Source organism: Chinchilla lanigera, unplaced genomic scaffold (assembly GCF_000276665.1).
Source record: "Chinchilla lanigera isolate Chin_1 unplaced genomic scaffold, ChiLan1.0 scaffold00022, whole genome shotgun sequence".
In the NCBI taxonomy this organism is placed as follows: Eukaryota; Metazoa; Chordata; class Mammalia; order Rodentia; family Chinchillidae; genus Chinchilla; species Chinchilla lanigera.
In genome coordinates this window covers 26,052,544-26,077,054 of record NW_004955423.1, presented here as the reverse complement: position 1 = coordinate 26,077,054, position 24,511 = coordinate 26,052,544, and the positions used below count along the sequence as shown (strand labels likewise).

Genomic DNA, 24,511 nt, shown 5'->3' with positions numbered 1-24,511 from the left:
AAATAATGAAAAGTTAGAATCAGCCTTCAAGTTAATTGCAGCCACTAAAAAATCCTAGTTTAGAAGATACTTAATGCTACAGGAAAAACATGTTATATGAAAGAGAAAATGTGCAGCATAACCCAATTTGTAAAGAGTTCATCTCTGTGTTAATATACATGCATAAAAATGTGCTATATAGTAGCTGTGGTTATATGTGGGTTCTGGGTGTAGATGATTTTAATTCTCTTTTCTGCTTCTATTTTTCAAAATTTCCAGAATAATCATTATTTTAAAAAGGTGGACTTTATATATCTAAGAATGTGAGAGGCTGGGGCGTAGCTCAGTGGTAGAGCCCTTGTGCAGCAGGACCCGCGCTTCCGAAAAAACGGGTAGAAATCTAAATTTGAAATATAATACCTATGTATAAATATACACATTCGCTTTGCTATCATTAAGAGTTATGTTCACCTCCTTTTTTGCCTTTCTGTGACACTTCCTTCTCCCCTGCCTCCTTCCCTCACTCTTCTTCTCTCCTCTACTTTCTACTCTGTCCCTGTCCTCTGCCTTTTTCCTGTCCCTGGCCCTGGCCCTGTCCCTGAGGGGCACTGCCCAGCTACCTCTAGGATTAAGAGCAAACTGCTGACCTGACCCCAAGCTCAGCTGGTCCGTACTGAGCAAGAAGACCAGTTTCTTGCAGCTCCCCAACCCTCAAGTACCTCGACACACATCTCGGACTCATGGGCCCTGGGGACGTGTCCGCGGAACTCAGGCTTGTCCCAGCAGACCTGAACCCCCAGCTCTCAGGACCTGCTGGGGGCAGGTGGGGCGGGGTCCTCCTCTTCCTCATCCCAAGTGTCGGACACCTCTGCCTTCTAGCAGTACTCGAAAATAGCTTTGTCAAACAAAGCATGAACACGAGGAGTTTCCTGACATTTTCATAACTACGAGCATATGATTTGCAGCTCATATTGAATAATGATGTAAGAAATCTGCCAAGAAAGCTCCAAATGCTATTTCCAGCGCTGCTTCATAACCAGTTACAGCTGCCCACGCCGCAGCGCACCAGCACAACAGGGCCCCGTGTCCCGTGGCTGTCTTGCTTGCAAAGTTGGTCTTGCCTCCCTGGAGTTGCTCTAATGGGGGAAGTCACTCTCCTGAGAGGCATTTAGAATGAAGAAAGCTGAGGGTTTAATGTTCTAATGAAAAAAATTGTCAATATTTAAATCAAATGTGTGAACACTAAGCGATCTCACTTATGCTTGTTCTGAGGCAGTCTTGGGCTTCGCAGACACCGAGTAGATAGATGTACCATTAAACTTTCCAGCAATGACAAAGGAAAACATGGAGTAACTGCTTTACTCAAAGCCTGCCAGGAGATTAACTGCTTCAGAGATGCATTTTATGCATTGTCCAGAAATTGTAGAATCTATGGGAGTGCCTTGCTCTCACTAGGAGAAAACACATGTCACCTGTCACCAAAGACATTTATGTCTCTTCACAAACCTGTCCTTTTTCAGCCTAAAAACATTCCAACTGGAAATGACTACAAAGCCAGGAGTTGATAGGTGAGGGTGGTTCGTAAGGCTTAGAATAATTCCCTCCCAGACTCAGATGCAGTTCCCTGCAGCCAAGCCTGGCTAATGACAGCCCAGGCCCCAGGGACTGTGGACCCTTTTCATTTCTGGTTAGAGAAATCAGGGGCGACGAGGGGCGGGGCAGGAAGACTCCACCCTGCCAGCGGAGAGGAGAGGAGTTGGGGTTGCGGGGCCTGGGGAGGCTGGCTAAGTACACTTAGGGGATGGGATCAACCTGCCTTGTTCCACCTTGGGGCTTGCTGTAGGTGGATGGCGCTAGATTCAGGGGGTCAGCCCCAAGTGGGGGAGATGGGGTACAATTCATAAATGTTCACTGGTGCCCTCTGTGGCCCAGGTGTGGGTACCAGCTCTGCCATGAGTGAACCAGGGGGAGGATCAGGACTCCAAAGGAAGATCAGAACGGCCGCTGCTTCAGCCTTCTCAGCGTACATTGTACCACAGCAGAGTGAAGCAAAGACAGGGTGCTTCCCAAAGACCAAGACGGGGTGTGTTCATCAGCTTTCCCATCACTGCCACAGACAACAACACCCTCAGCCTAAATGAATAACAACACCCTCAGCCTAAAGGAGGGGAGTTTTATTTTGGCTCAGGGGTTCAGGGGCCCCATTCCAAGGCTGGCTGGCTCCAAAGCAAAGCCATCATGGCGGAAGGGCTTCGCTCACCCGGAACGGGAGCTCAGGAGAGCGGCAGCGAGATGCACCCTCCAAAGGCAGGACCCAGGGACCTACCCAAGTGGGTCTCTCCTGACAGCACATGTGAGCACCGGTAGGTCGCCCCACTGGTGAGTATGACGCCCTCGTGACCCGTCACGCCTGCAGGAGTCTGTTAATCCAGCCAGACTGACAATTAAAATGAACCATCTGGGTTTCCAGGAAAGCGCCCCGAAGATGAGAACGAACTAAAACCGGAAGGATGAAGGGGAATGGGCCGGTTGTGCACACAGGAGGATCGATCTCCTGGAGGCAAAATAGCCCAGCAACAAATGTGTGTGAGAGGATTCTGTTCAGTAATGACAAGCTGTTCTTCAACACCAGAGCATGAAGGCCAGCGGGGGCGATGGCAGAAGATGGAGCCTTGGACCTGGTTGGGGCCTGTCCTTCAGAGGCCCCTTGGTCCCTGCCAGCGTGCCGGGGCGGTCACCTCCAGCAGCAGCAGCACGAAGCGTCAGTGCACAGTTATGAGAGACGACCGGCCACACTTGCTATGTAGCTCTACTGCCGCAGCAAGAAAGATCCACTTCCAGGGCCGAGAAAGGAGGTGGGGAGACCAGTTAGCAGGGCGTCCTACCACCGTGGTAGGGGAAATGATGGACACTTACGCCAGAGTCGGTATATGCTGTCAGTCAGGCTTGAAAAGAGTGTTAGACGTGGAAGGAACATGTGGTGTAGTCCGAATTCCATACTATAGAGGTGGAGTCAGGGAGGACAGAGGAGGGCGGGTGACCTAACCAAGGTTGTATGGAAATAACCTTGCCTGCAGCCAAGACCAGAGGGAGGCCACGGTCTTGTGACTCTCAGCCCGGCGACTTTCCACTCAGGGGTGCCAAGCTGAGCCCAGCATCCCGCCTCGGTTAGGGACTCCTGGAGGAGAGCTGGAGGCCGCCTTGGCCCTCGCTTCCTGTCAGTATCTCGGAGGTGCGAACAGTCTCGCTGGATGCCGGGACCCTGAATCAGGCCGGACTGCCTGGGAGGGGTCTTTGCTGGCCACACCTTTCACTCTGGCTTCAGAGCGCCCCGCCCCGCCCCCTCCCTCTCCTCTCCTCTAAAAATCCTTCCAACTGCTGCTTACCAAGCTCTCTCCCTTCTGCTGAGGTCGCGGGGTGAAGCAAAACCTGACTCCTCTCTGAAATCTTGTTCCCTGCACGTGTCCCTCTAACTACCGTGTCCCTGCCATGCACCTGGACCGTGCTGAGCGCAGGTGACCCAGCAGAAAGCAAACCCTCCTCAGCTGGCCTTCCATTCTCTAAGTCCGGGAACCCCTGTACACGGCAGTGCTGTTTGTAGACACCGCTTTGTGTTGTGTGTCTTTTTCACTAACCCTATGTGAACACATTTTCATGTTACAGTTGGGTTTATAGCCTTCCTTACAGTGGAAATGGCAGAAAATTTGGAACGAGACTTACATTTTGGTTAAGAGACTTAACCCCTGAACCCCACTTTCTTCTACTATATAATGTAGACTATACCTCTTACCTGGAGGGGTTCCCGGCACAGAATACAGTAAGTACAATAAGCCCCCACAACTTTCTCTGTCTGTCTCTGTCTGTCTGTCTGTCTGAGTTGTTTCTGGTTTGGGGTAATGTGGTATTTTGATAAACATCTAGGTATGACTGCAAATGCTACCCGAAGGCAAAAGTTAAAGTTATTATTTTTAACTCTACTTGAAGTCCTGGAATATTGCTGATCACAGAGTGAAGTGCGGAGAACTCAGACGGGTTAGGTAGGAGCTAGGAGGAAGAGAAGAAGGGAGAAGCATTTAACTGGAACACGAAATCAGCCGAGAACCTGCTGGCTTCCCCGTGTCACACACTCGTTCAAGTCACAAATACTGATTGGGCAACAGCCTGGGACGACACCAGCTCCCACTTTCGACGGCCTTCCGCAGCCCTAGCAGGTAGGCAGGAGCAGCGGAAGATGGGAAAGAGGCCGCCCAGCTCCCACAGTCTGTAGTCAGCTGAGGGGTGGCACCGGCGCCAGGGCAGAGGGCGTAGGTTCAAACCCCAGCAGTGCCTCGGGGGCTGACAGTTCTTCAGGGTGAAATTGCGCCGCTCTTACGCTGCCCTTCTCCCCTCCTACCCCTGGTATCTTCCGCTCCCAAAACAGCTGCACAAGCAGCTGGGTTGCTGAGGTGCAAAGCAGAGCAAGGGGCTATAAATTTCAAGTCTCTGGATGAGCTTAGGCTCCGTGTTCACTGCCACCAGGCGGAAGTCAAAGAGCGGAGAGATCCGGTGCGCTCGTTAAACATTTATTTCTTGCCAGTGAGGAGATACTTGAGAGGCACCGCTTGGGCACTGGGGACACAGCGGTGACCAAGCCAGGGCTCCAGTCCCCACGCAGCTTTACAAACAACCAACCATCAAATGTGTGAGAGTGTGCTGGTACCATCAGGTGGGACGGGCGGTAGGCCATGACGTGAGGGCACGGGGGAGGTGGTAGGACCTGAAGCCAGAGAGGTGGCGGGGACGGGGGACCCCGTGAGGACACTGTAAAGATTCAACTTTTCCTCAGCTGATGTCCTAGCAGACTCCCCAGCAGGTGTCCTGGGCCCAGACGGAGCCGGGGGAGGAGTGGAGAAGGCGGCAGAGGGCAGGAGGACCCGAGAGGCTGCTGGGAAGATGGCTGTGGCAGGAAGGACAGCCTGAGCTCGGAGGAGAGCAGCGTGGCTGGGCGGCAGATTGCGAAGGAGGAGGCGATGGCCGAGGGTCTGGGTGAAGGTCTGAGAAAAAGTAGCATCCAAGAGAACTCAAATGCTTCGGTTATGAGCAGCTGGAAGGAAGGAGTAGTTTTTCTGGGACTGGGAAGAACTGCAGATTGCTCTTTGGAAACAAAGGTTCGGTGTTAGGCGCGCTGAGTTAGAAGCCCTCCCGACCCCAGGTGGAGGTGCAGAGGCTGAGCGGGCGTGGCTAAGGGTAGTGGGCTTGGGAGTTGTCCGCACCGGGGTGGCCGCTTACATCCAAGAAATGGGAGACCAGGTGGGAGCACTGAACTCAGCGCTCTGGGAGACAGAAATCTTCACTCGGAGCAGAAACAGGGACGCAGCAGCAAGGGAGAAGCAGAGGCGACAGGGCTGTCCGGGGAAGGGGGCTGCTGGCCGCTAGGAAATAAAGGTCCGGGAAGCTCGGGAAGTACCAGGTGACACGAGGCCACCGACCGACAAGAGCTTGTCCCGAGGAGCGGCCGGTGCAGGAGCAAATGAGGAGCTGGAGAGGCCGGGTGCAGAGGTTTCCCGGGAGCGGGGTGCTGCAAGAGGAGAGGAGACGCAGGGCCGCGGGCAGGCGCGCAGGCCGAGGGAAGGGCGCGCTGGGCGAGGACCACCTAGCGCTGTGCAGGGAGGTGTGCTGCTGGGAATCGGGGAGGGGAGGGCAGAGCAGAGGACGGGGACAGGCGCCACCGGGCAGGCGAGGGGGGCAGATCTGGGGCACATGGCTGTAACGGAGACCAAAACACAGGCTGGAAAGGGTGGTTTATTCCAACCTCTAAGACTGGAAGACTGGGGCTTCCTGTGGGCTCCTCTGACTTCATAAGCCAGGCTCACTTTGTCCCTCACCCATCCACGGAGTTCACGCCCAGGCCCGACCTCAAGGTGACTAATGTTCGTTCAATGGAAGGAAGGGCAAGGTACAAATTATACAGAAGGCGTGAAGAAAGAGCTTCCAGATACAAACCCAAGCCAAATGTAAGCAGCCGGAGGGTGAGGTGCTTTGTCTGGCTGGTGCTCTGACCCAAGTGCACACAGTTCCCGGGGTCCCTGAAGCCCTGGTCTTAGTGCCGCACTGCATTCCGCACTTCCAGCGTGTGGTGGACTTAGTCATATCACATGGCCGCTTGCGCTTGGTCCTGTGCGCTGTAGACAGGGCTGAGGCCTACAGACTCCTGCCCCCGCTGAATGACAGTGAACACCAACCGGGGCACCCCCTCTGCCAGCCGACCTAACTTCCCTGCCGCCCGAAGTGTAGACTCCTTCTCCCCTGAATCGGGGGGAAATTCCACCCTGTGCCTTGGAGGTCATAGCCTGTGTCCCTTGGAGCACAGCCTGACATCTCGGACGCTGGCCTCTGAGGTCCAGCCCCCCTGGTGGCTCCATCACCCATCGCGCCACTCTCTGGAGTCTCCGTGTCTTCAGGGCACGATCCACCGCCCAACTTTTTTGTTATAATTTTCAAATAACAAATTGAAAATGAGACTGTATTAAAAAGGCTTCGGTGGAATTTGAAAGCAAGATGAGTCCATAAGGAAGGTAGCGGAATGCTGATCTCCCCGTTCCCCCAGATACCCCAAGACCACAGTCTGTCCTTGGACCTCACCTGCTCCGGGCAGCCGCACCAGCCGTCACTCCCTCCCTGTCACCAAGGTCTGCTGAGTTGTTCTTCCCTTAAGCAACAGACTCTCCCGGAAGGAAGCCCTCCTAGTCTGCGCAGACGCCCCTTCTTGACTGCAGCACTGGGCTTCGGGAGGAAGGATGGGAAGGCGGGAAGGGGGAGGGCTGGGGAAGGGGTCGCACCCTCCCACTCGAGCCCTGCTGGCTGTGAACAGAGGTCAAGTTGCTGGTGTCGGGACACTTGGTGTCCAGTCTCTGCGTCCTCTGAGAGGAGACAGAAAGCGAAACCCGGGTTTGGGTTTCGCTCACGTCTGAGCAGGGAAATGAAATGAAACCCTCTCCAGCAGTCCCTGGGTTCCGTCCGCCACTCTTTCCACCAAGCTCCTCTTTTTTTCAACCTGTGGCCAAAGAAATAAAAGGAAAACGAGGAAAAATCAAAGCCACTCTAATAACGTTTGTGGTAGAAAATCTGCCTGGATTGGTCTATGTGAATTTCATATCATTCCAAAGTCCCGTTATTCTCCACGGGCAGATTTCAGGGGTAGCTTGAATGCCTGCTATTTGGAGAGCTGCCAGGCACATCCGAAGGCTTCTAACGAGAACTCGGGGACCCTAAACTCGGGGCTCCAGCTGTCACCTGTACATTTCCAGCTATGGCCTAACCTTGGGGCAGAGTAGACTCTCTATTGCAGGACAAGGCAAAACAGCCAAGGCATTCATGGAGGGTCGAGGCCGCCTCACCACAAAACCTCAGGAAATTGGCAAGGCCAGAAATCACTCAGTCTTTTTTTTTATCACCAACTTTTCTTAATATAGATACGTCGTTGATGCTCGTGCAGTCTCGCTCCAAACGCGTTTTTAAATAGGAATAAAATATATTACATGCATAGTTCCCCTTCAGATCACACTGGTGAGATGCGTGCCGGGTAATTCCGCTCTTTTCCAGGGAGCAGAAGCCCTCGGATGTTCCCAGGCTTCGCCATGCAGCAGAGCCGATACCTTCCCCAAGCCACGTTGGACACAAGGAACCATTATGTGCGGCTCTGGAAACTATGACAGAACATTATTCATCTGTTTGTTTTAATGGTTTATGGCCAAGAGGGGGAAAAAAAAACCTCAAAATTTGATTTAATTTTGTAAAGCAAAAATGTAGGGTGAGACAGAGCAAGGGCCTCCTTTACCGAGGGAATAAATGCAGGCAGTTGTGGGGTCCGGTTGTGGAAACTACACATGATATTTGACACGGCCCCCTCAGGTTGCTGGTGCTCACAAAGGCATTCCAACCGGACACAAAGGAACAGCAGGGCTCGCTGGATTCTTGGCCTAAGAGATGTAAGTCTCCCCGGGAGCCGTCGCCCTTCTGGGCTGACATCCCTTGATCACCCTACTTTGAAAATTGACCTCAGAGGTCAAGTATGTTAACACGTCCCCGCTTTGCTGCCCACGGCAGCCTGCTCTGTACAGAGCAACGTGTGGCGACTCTGGGACTGCGCTCCGCTGGAGTCCTCCTCCAGGCCAGCCTGAGGCTAAGGCCGCTGAGGTGCGCCTGACAGCCCCCTTCTGCGCTGGCCTGCCGGCCTACCCCCCATTCCAGCTGGCCACACAGCTGATGAGATTTAATGACGTCCCCGCCTCCTGGCTGGCATCAACCCAGGATTCGTCCAGGCCCTAAGTCCTCTTGGGGACAGGAACGACAGAGTGGGGTAGGTGGTCACTTTTCTGAGACCACATCTGGTTGTAATCTGCTCTTCTATGCTCCGTCCCTCCCGTCTTCTCTGTCTAGTGGAGTGATTCTTCACCCTTTACCTAGACCCTTAATTCTATCATGTATCCACTTTAAAAATTATTTTAATAGGTACATAATAATTGTATGTGCTTATGATATAACGCTGTGTTATTTCAATACATATATACAACCTGTAATGATTAAATCAGAGAAATGAGCAGATCCATCATCTCGACTATTTATCTTTCTTTATGTGGAGAATATTCAAAATCCTTCCTTCCAGCTCATTGGAATTGCACAATAAATTATTGTTAATTACTGGCACCTTACCATGCATAGAATACCAGCAGTTATTTCTCCTATCTAATTGTGTTTTTATGCAACCTTGAGCTTTTCCCTCCTGCCCTGTCCTGCGCCCTGCCCTCTCCAGTTCTTTAGTGACCACTCACCACTGTCCACTCTGATGAGGTCAATGCATGTGGCTCACAGTGAGCCTTGCGCCTGGCTTCCTTTACTTCATTTTATGCCCTTCTTTCCATCCACATTGCCACGAATGACAGGATTTCGTTCTTCTTTACGGCTGAATAATGAATGTTCCACTGTATATAGAGAGTCTGCCAAAAAAATGTATATGCACTTCAGGCAAAGAAAAACTAATAAATATCTGGAAGCTAATGGCTACCACTTTGAGCATCTCTTGTAATTGAAGAGGCCAAAGGTGACTTGTACTAATCTCATGATGTCACAATAAATTTAATATTAGAATATTTATACAAGTTTTTCTTTCCTGCGGTGTGTATACATTTGTTTGGCAGACTCTTTATCCATTCATCTGTCACTGAGCTCCTAGATTCTGTATCTTGACTACCGGGAATCATGCTACAGTGCACACGGACCTGCAGGTATCTCTTGGACGGTTTGCCTTTCCTTGGCTATGTACCAGCTGGGGGATTTCTGGGTCATGGGGTGTTTCTATCTTTAGTTTATTGAGTAGCCCTTACACTATCTCCATAATGTCTGGGATGTACTCATTGTACTAAGCGACATTCCCACCAACAGTGCGTGAGAGTGCATCCCCTGCATCCTCACCAGCACTTGTTATTGTTGTGTTTGATGTTACTGTCCCAGCCAGGTGAGGCGGTGTCTCACTGTGGCTTTGGTGTGCATTTCCCTGAGAATTAGCAAGGGTGAGCATTTTTCCCCATGCTTGTTAAACCTTTATATGTCTTTCTGAGAAACATGCATTCATATCATTTGCCTAATTTAAATCAGATAATTTGTTTTTTCCTGGGGAGTGAGGTCTCATATATTCTGGACATTAATCCCTTGTTGGATGAATGGTTTACAAAGATTTTTCTCCCACTTTGCACGTTATCTCTTCACCCTGTCCATTGTTTCCGTTTCTCTGCTGAAGCTCTTTCGTTGGGTACAATCCCACTTGTCTGTTTGTCACCTTTGTTACAGTTGATTTTCACCATTAAGCGCTTAATCGCACCTTCTGTGGGAGAACCAGACTCTGAGGCGGGCGCCTTCACACCTCGCATGAGGTTTCCAAAGTCATTATGTGGCTTTGCTTTTAACCAGATCGGCAAATAGGTGGCCTGATTCATAAACACTAGGAAGGGGCACTTCCCGACCACTTACGGCCACCACGTCTTTGGGGAACGTGTGGTAAAGCGTTTTTGCCCGGGCAAACAAAAGTCACTGCCCACAAGAGTGAATAACACACACTGGGCTGGACTGCTCACGGGAGCAGGCCTGGGCACCCCGCGTCTCCCGAGCTCTGCACGGCTGTGCTCCAAGGGCTTTGGGTTCCAGACCCGGCTGCAAGAGGCCGGGGCGGCCGATTCAGGGGTGGGGGTCATTCGGCTGGCTGTCCGCGTCCCCTCAGCCCGCAGTGCGCGTGGGGACGCATTACCTGGCATGAGGCCACCTGAAGAGCCTTGAGCATCTGCATGCGGGCACCTGCTGGTTCTCTGCAGATTTCCAGCGCTTTGGCTGGATTCCTCCATGGGAAGCCACCCACCCGGCCACCCCCACCCCTTCCCCAGCCCTGAGGCCTGGAACTCTAGCCATTGACCTCTCCAAGCCAGTTCCCTCCACCTTAGCCCTTAAGTACAAAGGAGATTGTTGTTTTTTTTTTTTTTTTTGAAGTGAAATTCACATAACATAAAACTGACCTCTTTTTTTTTTATTTTGCCTTTTGGAGACAGGGTTTCACTATGCAGCCCAGGCTGGCCTCTTATAGCCTAGGCTGGCCTCAAACTCACAGCAATCCTCCTGCCTCAGCCTCCTGAGTGCTGGGATGATGGGTGTGCACCATTATGCCTGGCCTAAAACTCATCATTCTATAGTGAACACTTTCATAGTAGCAACTTTGCGCACAGCACTGTGAAACCATTATCTTTCACATTACGGGTTCACTTCCTGCTCCTCCCCTCCCAGCCTTTGGCACACACCAGTCTGCTTCCTGTCTGTGTGGGATTGCCTGAGTATTCCATGTCAGTGGACTCATTGCAGCACGTAAGTCTTTCTGTGTCTAGGTTATTGTACTTAGCACGATGCTTTTGTGGTTCTCTCACACTGTGATACATTTCATTCTTTCCTGTGTGGCTGAATCATGGCCCCTTAGCTCTTGTGAATAGTTCTGTTATGAATGTTTATAAACAGATACTTGTTGGTGCCTGGTTTTTTTTTGTTTGTTTGTTTGGTTTTTTTTTTTGGTTTTTCTCCGGTACCGGGAATCGAACTCAGGTGCCTGGTTTTAATCCTTCAGCTGAAGTGAGGCTTTACATTTGGCAAAACCTAATTGCCTTTCACTGTCTCTCTTCTCCTCCCACTCAGCAAAAGATGCATTTTAATTGGTTGTATTGCCCATAAAGGAAATTCTGGGGGCCAAATTCATCAGCAAGCATCAGTTCAGCTGAGTAAGTCCACAAGCTCTCCCCATGCCCGTTGTTATTCTGATATGCATTGTGTTAGTCAGCTTCTCAGTTACTGTGACAAAATGCCTGAGACACCAGACATAAAAAGGAGGGAAGGTTAAGCTTGGCTCACAGTTTTGGAAGTTTCAGTGATCAAACTACAGCAAGAAGGCAACAAGCTTCCATCTGGAGGGTGCGCCATCCCCGGAGGAGCAGGGTGCACCCGGCAACCTGCCCCAGGGCTGTGCAGGGTCTGCTCCAGCGCTGAGGGTCGGCGAGCGGTAGGGTGGGCACTGAGCAGATTAGTCTGAAATTGGAAACCCCAGGGATGGCTTGGCAAAGCCAGCTGGGGAACGGAGGAATGCAGGGCTGCAGTGGCTTTCTGTTAGAATGCTCTTCACCACCCAGTGGACACCAAGCTTCTTCACAGGAAAAGCTGCTGAGAGATGCAAAGCTCCTAACCAAACCATGGAAGTAAAGCTGCACACCATGGCCACGGGCAGCCTGAAGGACAGACGCAGCTGTTCTACCCACAGCTGACTGCGGACAACTTCTTTACACTTTCCGCTGTCTGTTTTCTCAGGAGAGCATGCAAATGGTTACACCTCTGCCTTCTGCGTCAGGCTGCGGTCAGCACACAGCAGTGTAGCAGTGACTTATAAGTACACTCAGTTCAGCGGTGCCTGGTACCAAGAACAGGGGCTCCCTATATAGCCTCTTCTTTATGATTAGGATCATTTAATTATTATTTCCACCCTTGGAACTAGAACATAGTTATAGATCTAACAACATGGTGAGCTGGGCATGGTGTGCACACGTGTAATCCTGGAACTCTGGGAGGCTGAGGCAGGAGGATCACAAATTCGAGCCCAGCCTAGGCAATTTAGCAACTTAGCAGGAGGCTGTCTCAAAAAATTATTAAAAGTAAAAGTTTTCTTTAAGGGGGCTGGTGATATTGTCCAGTGTGAAGTTCCTGGGGGTCAATCCCCAGTACCACAAAACGAACAAGCAAAACCCCACCAAGATGGGGCAGCGCGGTATAGTGTCCTGAGTTCAGTTAAAATCTACCTCCACTTCCTACTGGCTTCGTGAACTTCAGCATTAAGTTACTTAATGTCTCGGACTGGGAATGTTTCCCTCCATAAAATAAGGACAAGCCTGCTCATCAGAGGCTGCTGTGAAGAAAGCAGCTAGCATAGCACCCAGCACTGGTAGCAGACAACATCTATCTGGTCATTTGAGTGCTGTGGTTCCCGAACAGAGCCGCATCACACCATCACATTTTAGGAGCAGGAATCCCTCAGCCTGGTCTCTGGAGAGTGAGATTCACAGCCCCATTCGGGGCTGAGCACTGGTATTTTCCACGGTTCTTGAAGAGATTCTCAGCTGCAGCCAGGGCTGAGGGCTACGCCCCAGCAGATGATATTACACACTGGGGTTTCAAAGTATCTGTCCCCAGGAGAGCAATCACAACAGCAGGAATTCTGGGCAGAGTCAAGAATTCACTACACCTGCAGCTCTAAGCCCTTGATAAGAAACGGGCAGCCAAGGAATTGCATTCCATTTTATTCTGGGAAAAAAACAATTTCAGAGTCTCAGAAGAAAAGCTCTGCACTGGAGAGGTGGTAAATAGTTTAGCCTAAGCCTCACACATAAAATATGGGGACTCCCAGTAGGCTGGGAGTTTATATCTGGGGGTGATTCCAGGGTTTTGTCTTCCCAGGAGGCATAAATTGAGGCCTGGAGGGTTTAACGTAGGGGAGGAGAAAGGGTTCTCATAACGACACCTTGAACATCTCAGGCTCGCTAATGCCGGGGACAGAAGAGCGGGTCTGTAACAGCAGGGGTGGCAGGGGGTGGGGCAGGATTCTGGTCCCATACTGAGGTTTCCAGCATGTAAACCTAGGTCATCGAGAACCTTCGTTTTCCCCATAGGTTTATGGTATTAGTTACCCAATAAAAGTTGGGTTAATTTTACAACCCAAGTAAAATTTAAGCCAAAAAGGCTTCAGCATTACTCTAGGATTTATGAAAGTAAACACACGGAGTACTTGTAGGGCCGGTGACATTAAAATCTCAATGTCTTCATGTCAGGTATGTGATGTATTTACTTGTGTGTGGACTTAAAGGTTACATTCTTAAGAGCTCTGCAATACAGACTGTTTTGGAGACTAAAACAAAGACACTTGCTCCGTCCTCGCCTGCAGAGATCAGGGAACAGAAACCTGCAGAAAATGGGGGGCTTTGCCAGACCCTGGCACCCACTGAGCCAGGGTGGAGCCTAGCACTGTGCTCCAGCCACGGCCCACCTTATTGAGTGAACATCTGTCTTTTGGTGCGTGTCCTCCTTGATCGTTGTGGATACTTTAATAATCACCATCACATGCCAGCTGTGCGGTGTGAAAAGCCTTACCTGCCTCGGCTGCGGCTGCACCTGTCGGGTAGGGGGCAGTTCCCTCACACAGATAAGAAGACCATGACAGCAGAGAAAGGGGGCAGTGGTGTTGGGTGGAGCTGGTGTGTGGACAGCAGGGGGTGGGCAGTGGTGTTGGGTGGAGCTGGTGTGTGGACAGCAGGGGGTGGGCAGAGCAGAGGCATGGAGGGGCATCCACCCACAGCCACGTGGCAGCCTCTGGCATGGCATCGGGGGGATGTGTGGCGCTCTGCGTCCTGAGCCACCTCAAGCTCCCGGGCGAGGTCCTGGCCTCTGTCCTTCCAAGCTGGATCCGCCATCTTGGGTCCTGCCCTCCGGTCCTGCCATGAATTGTGTCATGCTCTGGTGTCCCGTCTTCACGACAAAATCTATGCCCCTTTTTTATGTAACACTGTAATTTTGTGGCAGTAAAATGTTAATAAGACCTTTTGAAAATGCTAGGGGACCACGAAGGCGAGATTTCCCTGGATTTTCCCCGAGGTTCCCTGGGGTCCGGTGACCCGTTTGGAATTCTCTGGCATGGGCCTGCCTTGCGGAGGCAGCACTGATGGGCCTCGAGCCGGGCCGAGCACCTGCCCGCGGTCTCTGGCTCCCCGCAGCCTCGGGTCCTCCTCGCTGACACGTCACTTGGAGCGGGCCTGTGGCCGATGCGCCTGGGCCTTCGCAGCCCGTGAAGCAGAAACAGTCTGTGCTTCAGACAGGAGACTGGAGCACATGTGTCCAGACTTTCGGCTCATTTCCTCTCCGCTCTCACAACTACATCATCTTCTAGCCCACCACCAGCTGCGAAAATAAAAGCATTTTCTCCTGCACTTAAGGATGATTTTGTGCTTCAGGATGGTTTTCTGGGGGTGTAGGAAACGAGACCAACGTGAGCAACAGATGTTTCAGGCGGTGTGCGAAGGCTGAAGGAAGCCTAAGGGCTCGAGCGCCGTCTGTAGGATACGGTGCCCAACTGCGCCCCCTGGTGACCCCTTCGGGCATCGCGTAGCCGGCGCCCGAGGCGCGGGTGGGGTGCGCTGGCTAATGGCTCTGCTCTGTATTTAGGGACGAGTACGAGGAAGACGGATTCTGCCAGCCGTACCGAGGGATTGCTTGCGCGCGGTTTATTGGCAACCGCACCGTCTACATGGAGTCTCTACACATGCAAGGGGAAATAGAAAACCAGATCACAGGTGGGTAACCCCAGCGAGAGGATGTTTATCCCTTGAGCAACTTATCCTCACCAAAGTCAATCGAGGCAAAGGACGAGGCTGGCGTGGGGGCTGGGAGCAGGACCGTGAAGACGCGGGAGACGTCATCTCTGAGCTCTGGAATTTACATTAAAATAATTTACTGAAGGCTGCTTTTAGAGGAAAAGACAGCTTTGAGAAATCTCACATTCACTCAAACACTCAATAAATATTTTTGAGTACTTGTAGCATGGCCTGGCCACGGTTGGAGGGTGTGGTGATAAGCAGGGTCTGCTCTGCCCTCGCGGGCTCACGGTTTGGGAGCTGCGCTCAGCTGTAATCCCAGAGCCTCAGCGACTCACGGGAGAGGCCTCCTCGCGTGGAAAGCGCTTCTTCACGCAAATCACTCCTTCCTCTGCGATGCCCCTGCTCCACCTTGTAGTGGTAGAAATCTAACGGTGGAGCCCTCTCGGGTACACACGAGTGTGGTAGTGCAAGCCATGCAACCCAGGGTTGTAGCTGTCGTGTGTCCCTCATGTGAGTGTGTCACTGTGTGCCGGGGCCACATGCTTTTTTCAGTCCTTTAAAACACACTGGAACTCGTGAGGTTCTGGTGAGATCACCCCACGCAGCCCCGTGCAGCAGGTGCTGATACGGGACACCCAGCTACGCCTGCGTTTCAGATAAGCACCACATCTTTTAGAATTTGTCTGAGTCAGCCATGGTCTGGTAGCGCAGCTGGTGACTGGAGAGTTTAGTAGAGGTGAGAGGAAACCAATGCAGGAGCATGGGGCAGCAGAAAGCTCAGAAATCAGTCGGGTCGGGCAGGGTCAGGGAGCCGTCAGGGCCTGGGGGAGCTCTTTCCCTGAGAACAGCTGCAGGAAGACAGGGAGACCCCTAGCCAAAGCCACCAGGCCTTCAAAAGCAAAGAAGAGGACGTCTCTGAAATGTCAAAGAGCAGACACAGTCTGATAGGGCGGACCCGTTGACAGCACCTTTCCGCCCAATCTTAATTAATTTGGCCCATTAAGTAAACAGGGGGCCTGCGGTAAGTGTCTGGTAACCCCCTCACAATAACCTTCTCAAGGAGACGTTTGTGGACATCAGCTCACTGGGAGGAATTACTATTTAGGCATTTGTGTAATCTGTGTTGCCAGCATTTCCCAAGTGGGTTTGGGCCACAGTCCTTCACATACTGTTAGTAGCATTCTGTGGATTACACCCGGGAACAACCTTCAGGAAGCGTTGTACCCACACACTCACGGCTGCCCCAGAGGGCAGTACTGACTGCACAGACGTCCTGTGGTGCAGGAGGGCCAGCAACAGGACCAGACAGTTCTATGTGTGCTGCCCTGGGACCCCGGCGGTACCTTTGGGAACAGGCTGTGTGAGAAGGTCCACAGGGCTGCCTCATTTTCAGAAGACGGGGCAGAAAGTGTGGGGTCCCAGGGCAACGCTGCAAGTTCCCAGAGCCCGCCAGGCCCGCAGCTGAGCCCAGTCGGGCTGCCGCCCCCGCCCGCAGCACGTTCTGCCTCCCTGAGCCACAAAACTAATAAAAAGGGCCGGATGAGACACAGAGTTCCAGCGCTTTGTAGTAAAAAATGAAAAATAGATTGTGCTTTAACCTAATTAATTATTTTATTAGGAAATGGTACATATGTAACCTTATCCTTTTTTTTTTTTTTTTAAACTTTGTAGTCAAAATGATTTTTTGGAGCCAGTGAGAGCTAGCTGCTTAGACATCTGAAATGCATCTCCTCCCTGGGCCCCTGGGCCTGGGGCGGCAGATTCCTCCAGTGCGAGGGCAGCCGGTCTGCCAATCGATCTGTGGCCTGGGCGGCCAGCTCATCACGGCCTTGTCTTTCAGCCGCCTTCACCATGATCGGCACCTCCAGTCACCTGTCCGACGAGTGTTCACAGTTCGCCATCCCCTCCCTGTGCCACTACGCCTTCCCCTACTGCGACGAAACCTCGGCTGCCCCGAAGCCCCGAGACTTGTGCCGCGACGAGTGTGAGATTCTGGAGAACGTCCTGTGTCAGACAGAGTACATATTCGCGAGATCCAACCCCATGATCCTCATGCGCCTGAAGCTGCCCAACTGTGAAGACCTCCCCCAGCCGGAGAGCCCGGAAGCCGCGCACTGCATCCGCATCGGCATCCCCATGGCGGATCCCATCAATAAAAGTAAGTGTTGTCCCTGACCTCCTGGTCAGCCTGGAGGGTCAGCAGCCCTGTGGCACAGTGCAGAGGGGATGTGGATGAACGGTCGGGTCACACTGGGCCTCATGGGTAGTGGATGACCCCCTTCTGGTGGGTTGTACATCCTGCCCTGTTCATGGTGTCCAGATACATGAAGCTTCATGAAGACAATTTAAAGTGTAGGCTTGGGTATCTCAGTAACTTCCACAGACTTCCCATAAGACCCAGTGGTTCTGCCCCGAGTATATAGTCAAGATAATTGAACACAGGCACTAAAACAAAACCTCATTGAAGAGTGTTCAGAATAGCACTATTGGTGGTAGCTAAAAAGTAAAGACAACCCAGATCTGTCCATGCAGGGACAGATAAACAAATTGTGGTATATCTACAGAAGGGAATATTATTTACCCATAAAAAGGAAGGAAATGCAGATACATGCTGCACCTAGGGGAAGTGTGAAGGCTTTACATGAAGTAGAAGAAGCCAGCTGCTGTGGGGTTCCACATCTGGGAAATATCTGGGCCGTCAAACCCACTGAGGTGGCAGAGCAGTGGCTGCCCGGGCTGGGCCAGGGAGGGACTCCTCAGCAGATCAGGAGTTTGCTCTCGGGGTAAGAGAAGGCTCTAGGACCCGACAGTAGTGATGTCGTACACATTGTGTAGGCTCTGATAATGCAGTTTAGGGACTGTGTGTTGGCCCGAAATTTAAAATAAATAAAGGTAAAGGCTTTCCTCTGCCCGCTAACCCCTCTCCACAACCAACTGAGACTCCTCAGCAGTTTCCCCATTCACTGCTGCATCCGAGCTGCCTAGAACTGTTTCTCACGCAGCAGGTATGCGACACCATCACAGTGTGTGCCGCAGAGCTTTGAAGCTGAACCCGTGGCCACCCGGGAGGGGGCTGCATTTACACTGTCCACGCCATCAGCAGAGATGGCTCTGACTCCTGCTAGGAGCCCAGAATGCGCTACCCCAAGAATCATTGTTGGAATCACCAGCTGGAGTCTTGACCTTCCCATCCTCAGAACAGAAGGGAAAGTTAGCCTGAAGCTTCCTCGGACCATTCACTCCTCGGGACCTTGCCCCTGCAGTCCCGTCTGTCCGCAGAGCCCTGTGTTCACTGCCAGAAGCTGACCTCTGCCCCGCAGTGCCTCCCGGCACTGGGGATCCCACCCAGCAGGCGGGGAGACCCTGACCCACCAGATTAATTGCCCGCCTCCCTCTCTGTGTTTTCAGATCACAAGTGTTACAACAGCACAGGTGTGGACTACCGGGGGACTGTCAGCGTGACCAAGTCGGGGCGCCAGTGCCAGCCGTGGAACTCCCAGTACCCTCACACGCACACTTTCACTGCCCTCCGCTTCCCAGAGCTCAACGGAGGCCACTCCTACTGCCGCAACCCCGGCAACCAGAAGGAGGCGCCCTGGTGCTTCACCTTGGACGAGAACTTCAAGTCCGACCTGTGCGATATCCCCGCCTGCGGTAAATACGCGCCACCGCCCCATGTCTCGTCCTCTTTCACCAGGCTCCCTGCACCCTCTGCCCGGAGAACCCAGGAGGGGATCTGAGTGCCACCCTTGCTTGTCTCCCACGCTTTCCAGCGTAGATAAACCTTGTGTGCACACACGGGCAGGGCAGCAAGTGCCCTGCAGGGGAACTGCACCTGCAGCCTTTGCGTAGTGGAAAGAACAGGGCCAGGGGCCGGGGATTTAGCTCAGCAGCAAAAGCGTTTGCCTGGCAAGCGCAAGGTCGTGAGTTCAGTTCCCGGTACCGGAGAAAAACCAAAAAAAAAAAAGAACAGGGCCACCACAGAAGTGGCAGGGTGCCTGTCACAGGGCTTCCTGCAGAGATGGCGCCAGAGTAGTCAGCGGCCTGCAGCCCCTCAAAGCCCAGCTGCTGGCTTGGAAGCAGAAGGGAGGCCGCCCCCTGTGTGTCCCGAGCACACCCACAGTTGGGCTGAATCCCCCCCCACTGCCCCGCAGTCCAGGCCTTCTATGGGTGCACCGAGCCCCCGCCTCATGCAGGGGCACTGCAGGGAGGTGTGTGGGCGTCAGGAAGTTCATGGCATGGCTGGGCCGGGTTGCTCCTCTTTCTAGAAAGTGTTTAGAAGGTGAGGGGAAGAGAACAAAAGCGTTGCTGAGACCTGGGGCTGGGAACCGTTGTGGAACCAACCAGACCTCCAGATCCTAGTTCTAGCGGACACGAGCAGTGGATGCCCCAGGTTTGGAGGGGGAGTGGCGCACCCTACAGGAGCACAGCAGAGGCTGCAGTCCCAGGGCACACACAGCGCCAGTCGTGGCCACGGCCACGCCGTGGCAGTGATTCTGTCAGCACCTGCTGTGGCGGGGCTGCTCATGTAGCAGAGGGCAGGCAGGGACCCTAAGGCGGGAGCCCAGCACATCCGGGGAGGGCCTCGGGGCCCGAGGGCGGGGCCGGGCACATGAGGAGGACCGCTCTTCAGTGCGGCCAGGTGGAAGGCCACAGTCTGTCGGCTCTGCTCCTGCGACCTGGTGAAGCACTGTTCCGAGTGCAGGTGACGCAGTCTCGGCGCATTCTTAAAGGACAAAATGCACCCAGTCACTCCTCTCTGGCAATCAGCACTGTCCTCCAGGTGACTTCTGACCCTCCCTCAGTGTCCCGTGAGTGCCCACCGGAACTGAGGAAGGCAGAACTCGGGCGGTTATGGTGATCCTCAGATCCAAGGGCTCGAGTTCTACTGCCGTGCACTGAGTACTGTATCGGCCTCAGATGCATTTGTTTTCCTCTCAGCAGCCTCCCCAGAGCATTCGCACCAAACGCGAGCTCTGAGACACGAGCTCACGCTCCCTCAGACCGTGCAGGAAGGCAAGGTCACACACACCTGCCCCCACCCCAGCGCCCCAGCGCCCCAGTGCCCGGTGCATGGCATGCTCGTGTCCATCCCACACTCGCAGCCTTGGGCAGGCTAGGTGCTGGGATGGGGTCCACAGAGGGTCAGGGGAGGCCAAGCGCTTGTCCACTCCCACTGTGGTCACTGGCGGGGCTGCACCGTGTACCCTCATCTGTGTGCAGTCAGCTGTGGCCGGATCAAAGCTCATGCTCTGGTACCAGTCATTCCGCTGCCTCTAGTTTAAAGATCTTTAAACAAATACAAAAATGACAACCAGCTCCACTCTGGGTCCCACCATGCTGGTTCCCATTCTGATACACGACGTGGAGAACTGCTCCCGTGCTGAGGAAGAGATCTGCTGTGGGGTTACTCAGTACAGCAGGAGAGTGTTTACAAATCAGTACAGTGATGTGGGCAACTCTCAGGGAGTTCCACGTATCAGCCTGCAGAAGACGCAGTTAAATGTCTGAGGACTGGCTGATTCCAGTCATATGAGTAATAAATTCAGGTGAAATTTACAGCAAGGCAGTTTTCATCACTTAGAATTTTTTTTTTAAAAGAACATTTTCATTTCATTTTGAAAGAAAGCAGTTCTTCTTGAATTCTTCAAGCCAAGCCACAAATGTGTCCTTTAAAGGAGGAGAGAATCCTTGATGTGTGATCAGCACAATGCTGTTGAGAGACCATCGGCTCCCTGGTGAGAAAGTTCTAGAAGACAGGCGTCAGTATGGCTGCCACCTGAGGAGGGCGTCTTCTAATTGCCCCTCAGGAGTCCTCCTCTAATGAAATAATCATGGTAGAACACTACTTCTGTGACTTCCACAACATATCTGATTTTCTTTTTCTCACTTCATTCCTCACAAAAAGCATAAAAAGACTGAGAATTTCCAGCGCCGTTTTACCATGTGAGGAAACCACACGGTCACCAGTTAGTGAACAGAAGCCGGGTCTCCTGTGCGGAGCGCCGCGGCTCTTTATTCTGCCCCAGCGGGTCTCTGAGACCAGAGGACTCCGGCAGCGTCTGCAGACATGGAGATGATCACCACACGGTGGTTTTGGAGGGTGCGAGTAGTAGCTGTGTCTGAGGCAGAGGCCAAGGGCGCTGCCCAGCCCAGCCAAATCCAGAACCGGCCGCGTCGACAGTCATCCAGCACACAGCGCCGTGCGGCCGGGATGGAGCACCCCGGTACAGTTGTGGACTCTAGAGTAACAGTGGTATTAGACAGAAATGGCCGATTATTGGGTGCTTACAATGAGCTAAAATCTATGCCAAAGAGATCCTGAATTACCACAGGAATAAAGAGTTCCGTACCCCCCGGAATAGGGTTTTATTATGCCCATAAAAGGAAACTGAGGCTTAGGGAGGATAGGTAACTTACAGTTAATAAGAAGTGGATCTGAGACTCAAACCTGTAGCCAAGGTTTAAACTGTGACTTGGGCGCATATATGATTATATGGGAGGATGGAGGAGAGAGAGGGAGAGAGGAGACTGACTTTGCTCCTCGCACGAGTTGTGAGCTGGTAGGGAATATCTGAACTGTGTCCTTCTCCTCTGCTCTCAGCGGGATAGGGTCCCATGGGAACACTCCTGCATTCTTTAGTTAAGTCAAAGTTAAGGAGCTCTCATAATCGTCGTGGGGTTTCTTATTTTCCTACTGACAGTGTTCCCATTTCACTTGTTTCCATTTCCTTCAGCTGAAGGAAGTATAGACCTACTAGAGAATGTGAACTTTGCTGTCTCTTCTAGAATAAGAACACTTGCGAGCATTCTGCTGAAGATCACCTGCAGACCTTAAACTCTAGAACAAAATATAAAGTTAAGTGAAACCTGCTGTGAATTCTGGAGACTGGCTCCACTAGGATTGCGTGCATACCCAAAAAGTGCTCAGGCAAAATGGGAAAAAGGGCAAAACATAGTTTGAGCAAGATCTGGCCTCTTCCCCATCTTTTGAGTCCTGGGCATCTGCCCATTAGAATATTCCAACAGTAAATTATTCAGTCACTCCCTGAAAGTGATATACGTTGAGACCTACTGCATCTCAGACTTTGTGAACAGGCAGACCAGACCGCACCCTCGTGGCACTTACAGTCTAGAGAGAATCCGCGAACAAGGCTGAGTCACACCGCTGCGGTCTGCCTCCAGCATTTGCGTCTGCTGTGCGTGCTGCCCTGTAATGGTGACTGCTCCTTGCTGAATACTGTGCTGAGTTCTTTACAGCAACATCTGGCCCAGGACTCAGCTGCCATTTAATAAAAATGTGTCGGATTAATTGATTTAATCCTCGAACACCCACTCTGACTTCCTTTGTCATGAACCACTTTCAGAATCTGAGTTCCTTTTGCTAAAGCTAGGATCCACGGGTCTCAGATCCTGCCCTCTGCCACCATGCCATAACTGCTTGAGAACAGACTCTAGATTATCTCAGAGGAACAAATATGCCTTTATCACTGTCCTTTCCCTCTGATCTCTGGGTCCCCTGGGCCTGTGGAGCGCTGTCCATCAGTGGTCTTCTCTGCACTTCTGAGGGTACAGGCAGGAATGGAGCCGAGTCCCACCTCTCCTCCGGCTCCTCTGTCCTCAGCTGGGCGTTGTCTCAGAGGTCCTGCTTGAGCAGCTCCTCCCGCTGTCCCTTCACCTCTGGTCAGGTGAAGCCAGGTACCGCGGGCTGGGTAGAAACTCAGTTGAAAAAGAAAATTCTGCTGCCATTCTTTCCGGCCAACATCTGGAACCGTCTCCTGGACCTCCATCTCCTGGACCCTCAATGCTGCTTCTCTGCCCAGCTCTGTAGCTGGGGCTGGGGCACATCAGCTTCTCTGTGAGCTCTTCTTGCAGCGCCTTGGCCATTCCGTGTAGGCTGTGTTCTGCACGTGGCTTCTTTCTCCATCCTCCTTGAATTGAGACACCCTATCTCTCTGCAGGACCAGAATCCTGCTGGCATCACTGCCCCCGTGGTCCCGCCATGGCCCTTTATTTTACTTGATCAAATCTTGGGGCCACTGTGCCAGCATTGTCTCTTTCTCCTCCCAGGCCAGGTTCCTCCTCTACCCAACAACCAAAACTCCTGAGCAGCAGTGTTATTTTTACCCCCACCCAGCTTCACCCCCTAGAACCCGCTGATAAGAAAAGCCGTGACCCACGTGTCTCCATCTGGAGGCTGGATCCCTGGCCCACTACTCCTCTATTTCCTTTGAAGACCCTGGCGGGCAGCAGTTTCCCAGAGGGCGCCTTGCCCCGTTCTGTGTCTGAGTAGCCTTGACTTGTCCCGTAATTGTACAAACACCACTCCAGGTTCTGCTTTGTCATAAGCCATTTTCTGCACATGGTGCTTTACAGTTTGGGGCATGGCAGATGTTTTCCAGATTGTGAACGCTGCAGTTTTTAGCTCACTGTCGGCAACCTTCTCCCAGCTCTCATGGAAGACCTGCTGTAAAGTAATTTGTCTTTCAGCCATTGCTTCAAACCAGAACTGAACATTACAGGGAACTGGATGCAGGGAGGGGTAAAGAAAGGAGGTATAGAGCAGTGCTTTTCATAGTGGGAAGCTCTCTGGAAGAGGTATTTTTATGCTACAGAGACTTCCGAGAGATGCTTTAGTTTCCAGTCTTTATGCATTTTCAACAAAGTAAAGAACAATAATGATCCAAAACTTATAGCTAAGTCATGGACCATGAACATTTTAAACTATAGAGTAATTCTCTCTTAAATGTTGTTAGTTTTTTTTAAGTTGTCCTCACGATATATGGGCCATTTACCCAGTGGTAAGTTGTTGTCCAAAAACTTTTGAAAGCTTCTGACTGTGGGCCACCACTGTGCAAGTAGGAAGTCATCCTACTTGGGAAGCCCCATTGTCATCTTCACCCTTGGGTGACAGAACTCTGATGTTACCCCACCCTTGCTGCTGTTGGTTAGCTTCGTATCTATCAAGGTCCCAGCATGAAATAAATGGTATCGGCAAACTGAGCAGTTCTGTAAAGAAGTGATCTAAGAGGTGTCACTCGGGAAGAGCTCGGTGGATAACACAGAACGGAAGGTACCAGAGAAGCCCCAGCCTCAGTGAGAGTGCGGCCCGGCATCTCCAGACACCAGGAAATGGATCCACCCAAAGTGGAGCATAGGTCACCACTGAGAACTCTGCCTTTTAAGTGGAAACCAAAACTTGCGCAGGAAGCCTGACTTTTTTTTTTTTAATATTGACCACTAACTCAAATTTTTAAACTCCCAGTAAGGAACAAGTCTACAGATAGATCCAGCCTTAGCTCTGGTGTAACATCTCACACAATTTGGAGACATCTGTCACATCCTTGGATTTTCTTTTTGTTCTGAAAAGCACATCCAACTCCTACTTTTCCTTTCCCCATTTCCCTCCCCTGGAGAAGTTTTGCTTTTTCAAAATCCTTCTTTAAAGTAGAGGACACCTCCTTAGAACAGCAAACATCTTGTGGTGGCTTTTTGTTTGTTTGGTTGTTTGTTTGGTTGATTGGTTGTTTTGTCTTCATTTTTTTTAACCATAGAGGTAAAAGAGGACCAGGGCAGACTTGACCCAGCTTTGACAGTGAAGGCTTTACATCACT

At 51.9% G+C, this 24,511-nt stretch overlaps 1 protein-coding gene across 4 annotated transcripts in view; it reads left to right on the top strand.

The window, feature by feature from the left end:
• Ror1 (receptor tyrosine kinase-like orphan receptor 1) overlaps window positions 1–24,511 on the top strand; it is a 245,547-nt gene that overhangs the window by 197,614 nt on the left and 23,422 nt on the right. For all 4 annotated transcript variants that reach the window (XM_013514431.1, XM_013514432.1, XM_005385320.2 and 1 more), the window contains exons 5-7: window positions 14,746–14,873; window positions 16,738–17,055; window positions 18,306–18,551. In XM_013514431.1, coding sequence (XP_013369885.1) covers window positions 14,746–14,873; window positions 16,738–17,055; window positions 18,306–18,551 — 692 coding nt within the window. The remainder of the gene's footprint in view (window positions 1–14,745; window positions 14,874–16,737; window positions 17,056–18,305; window positions 18,552–24,511) is intronic.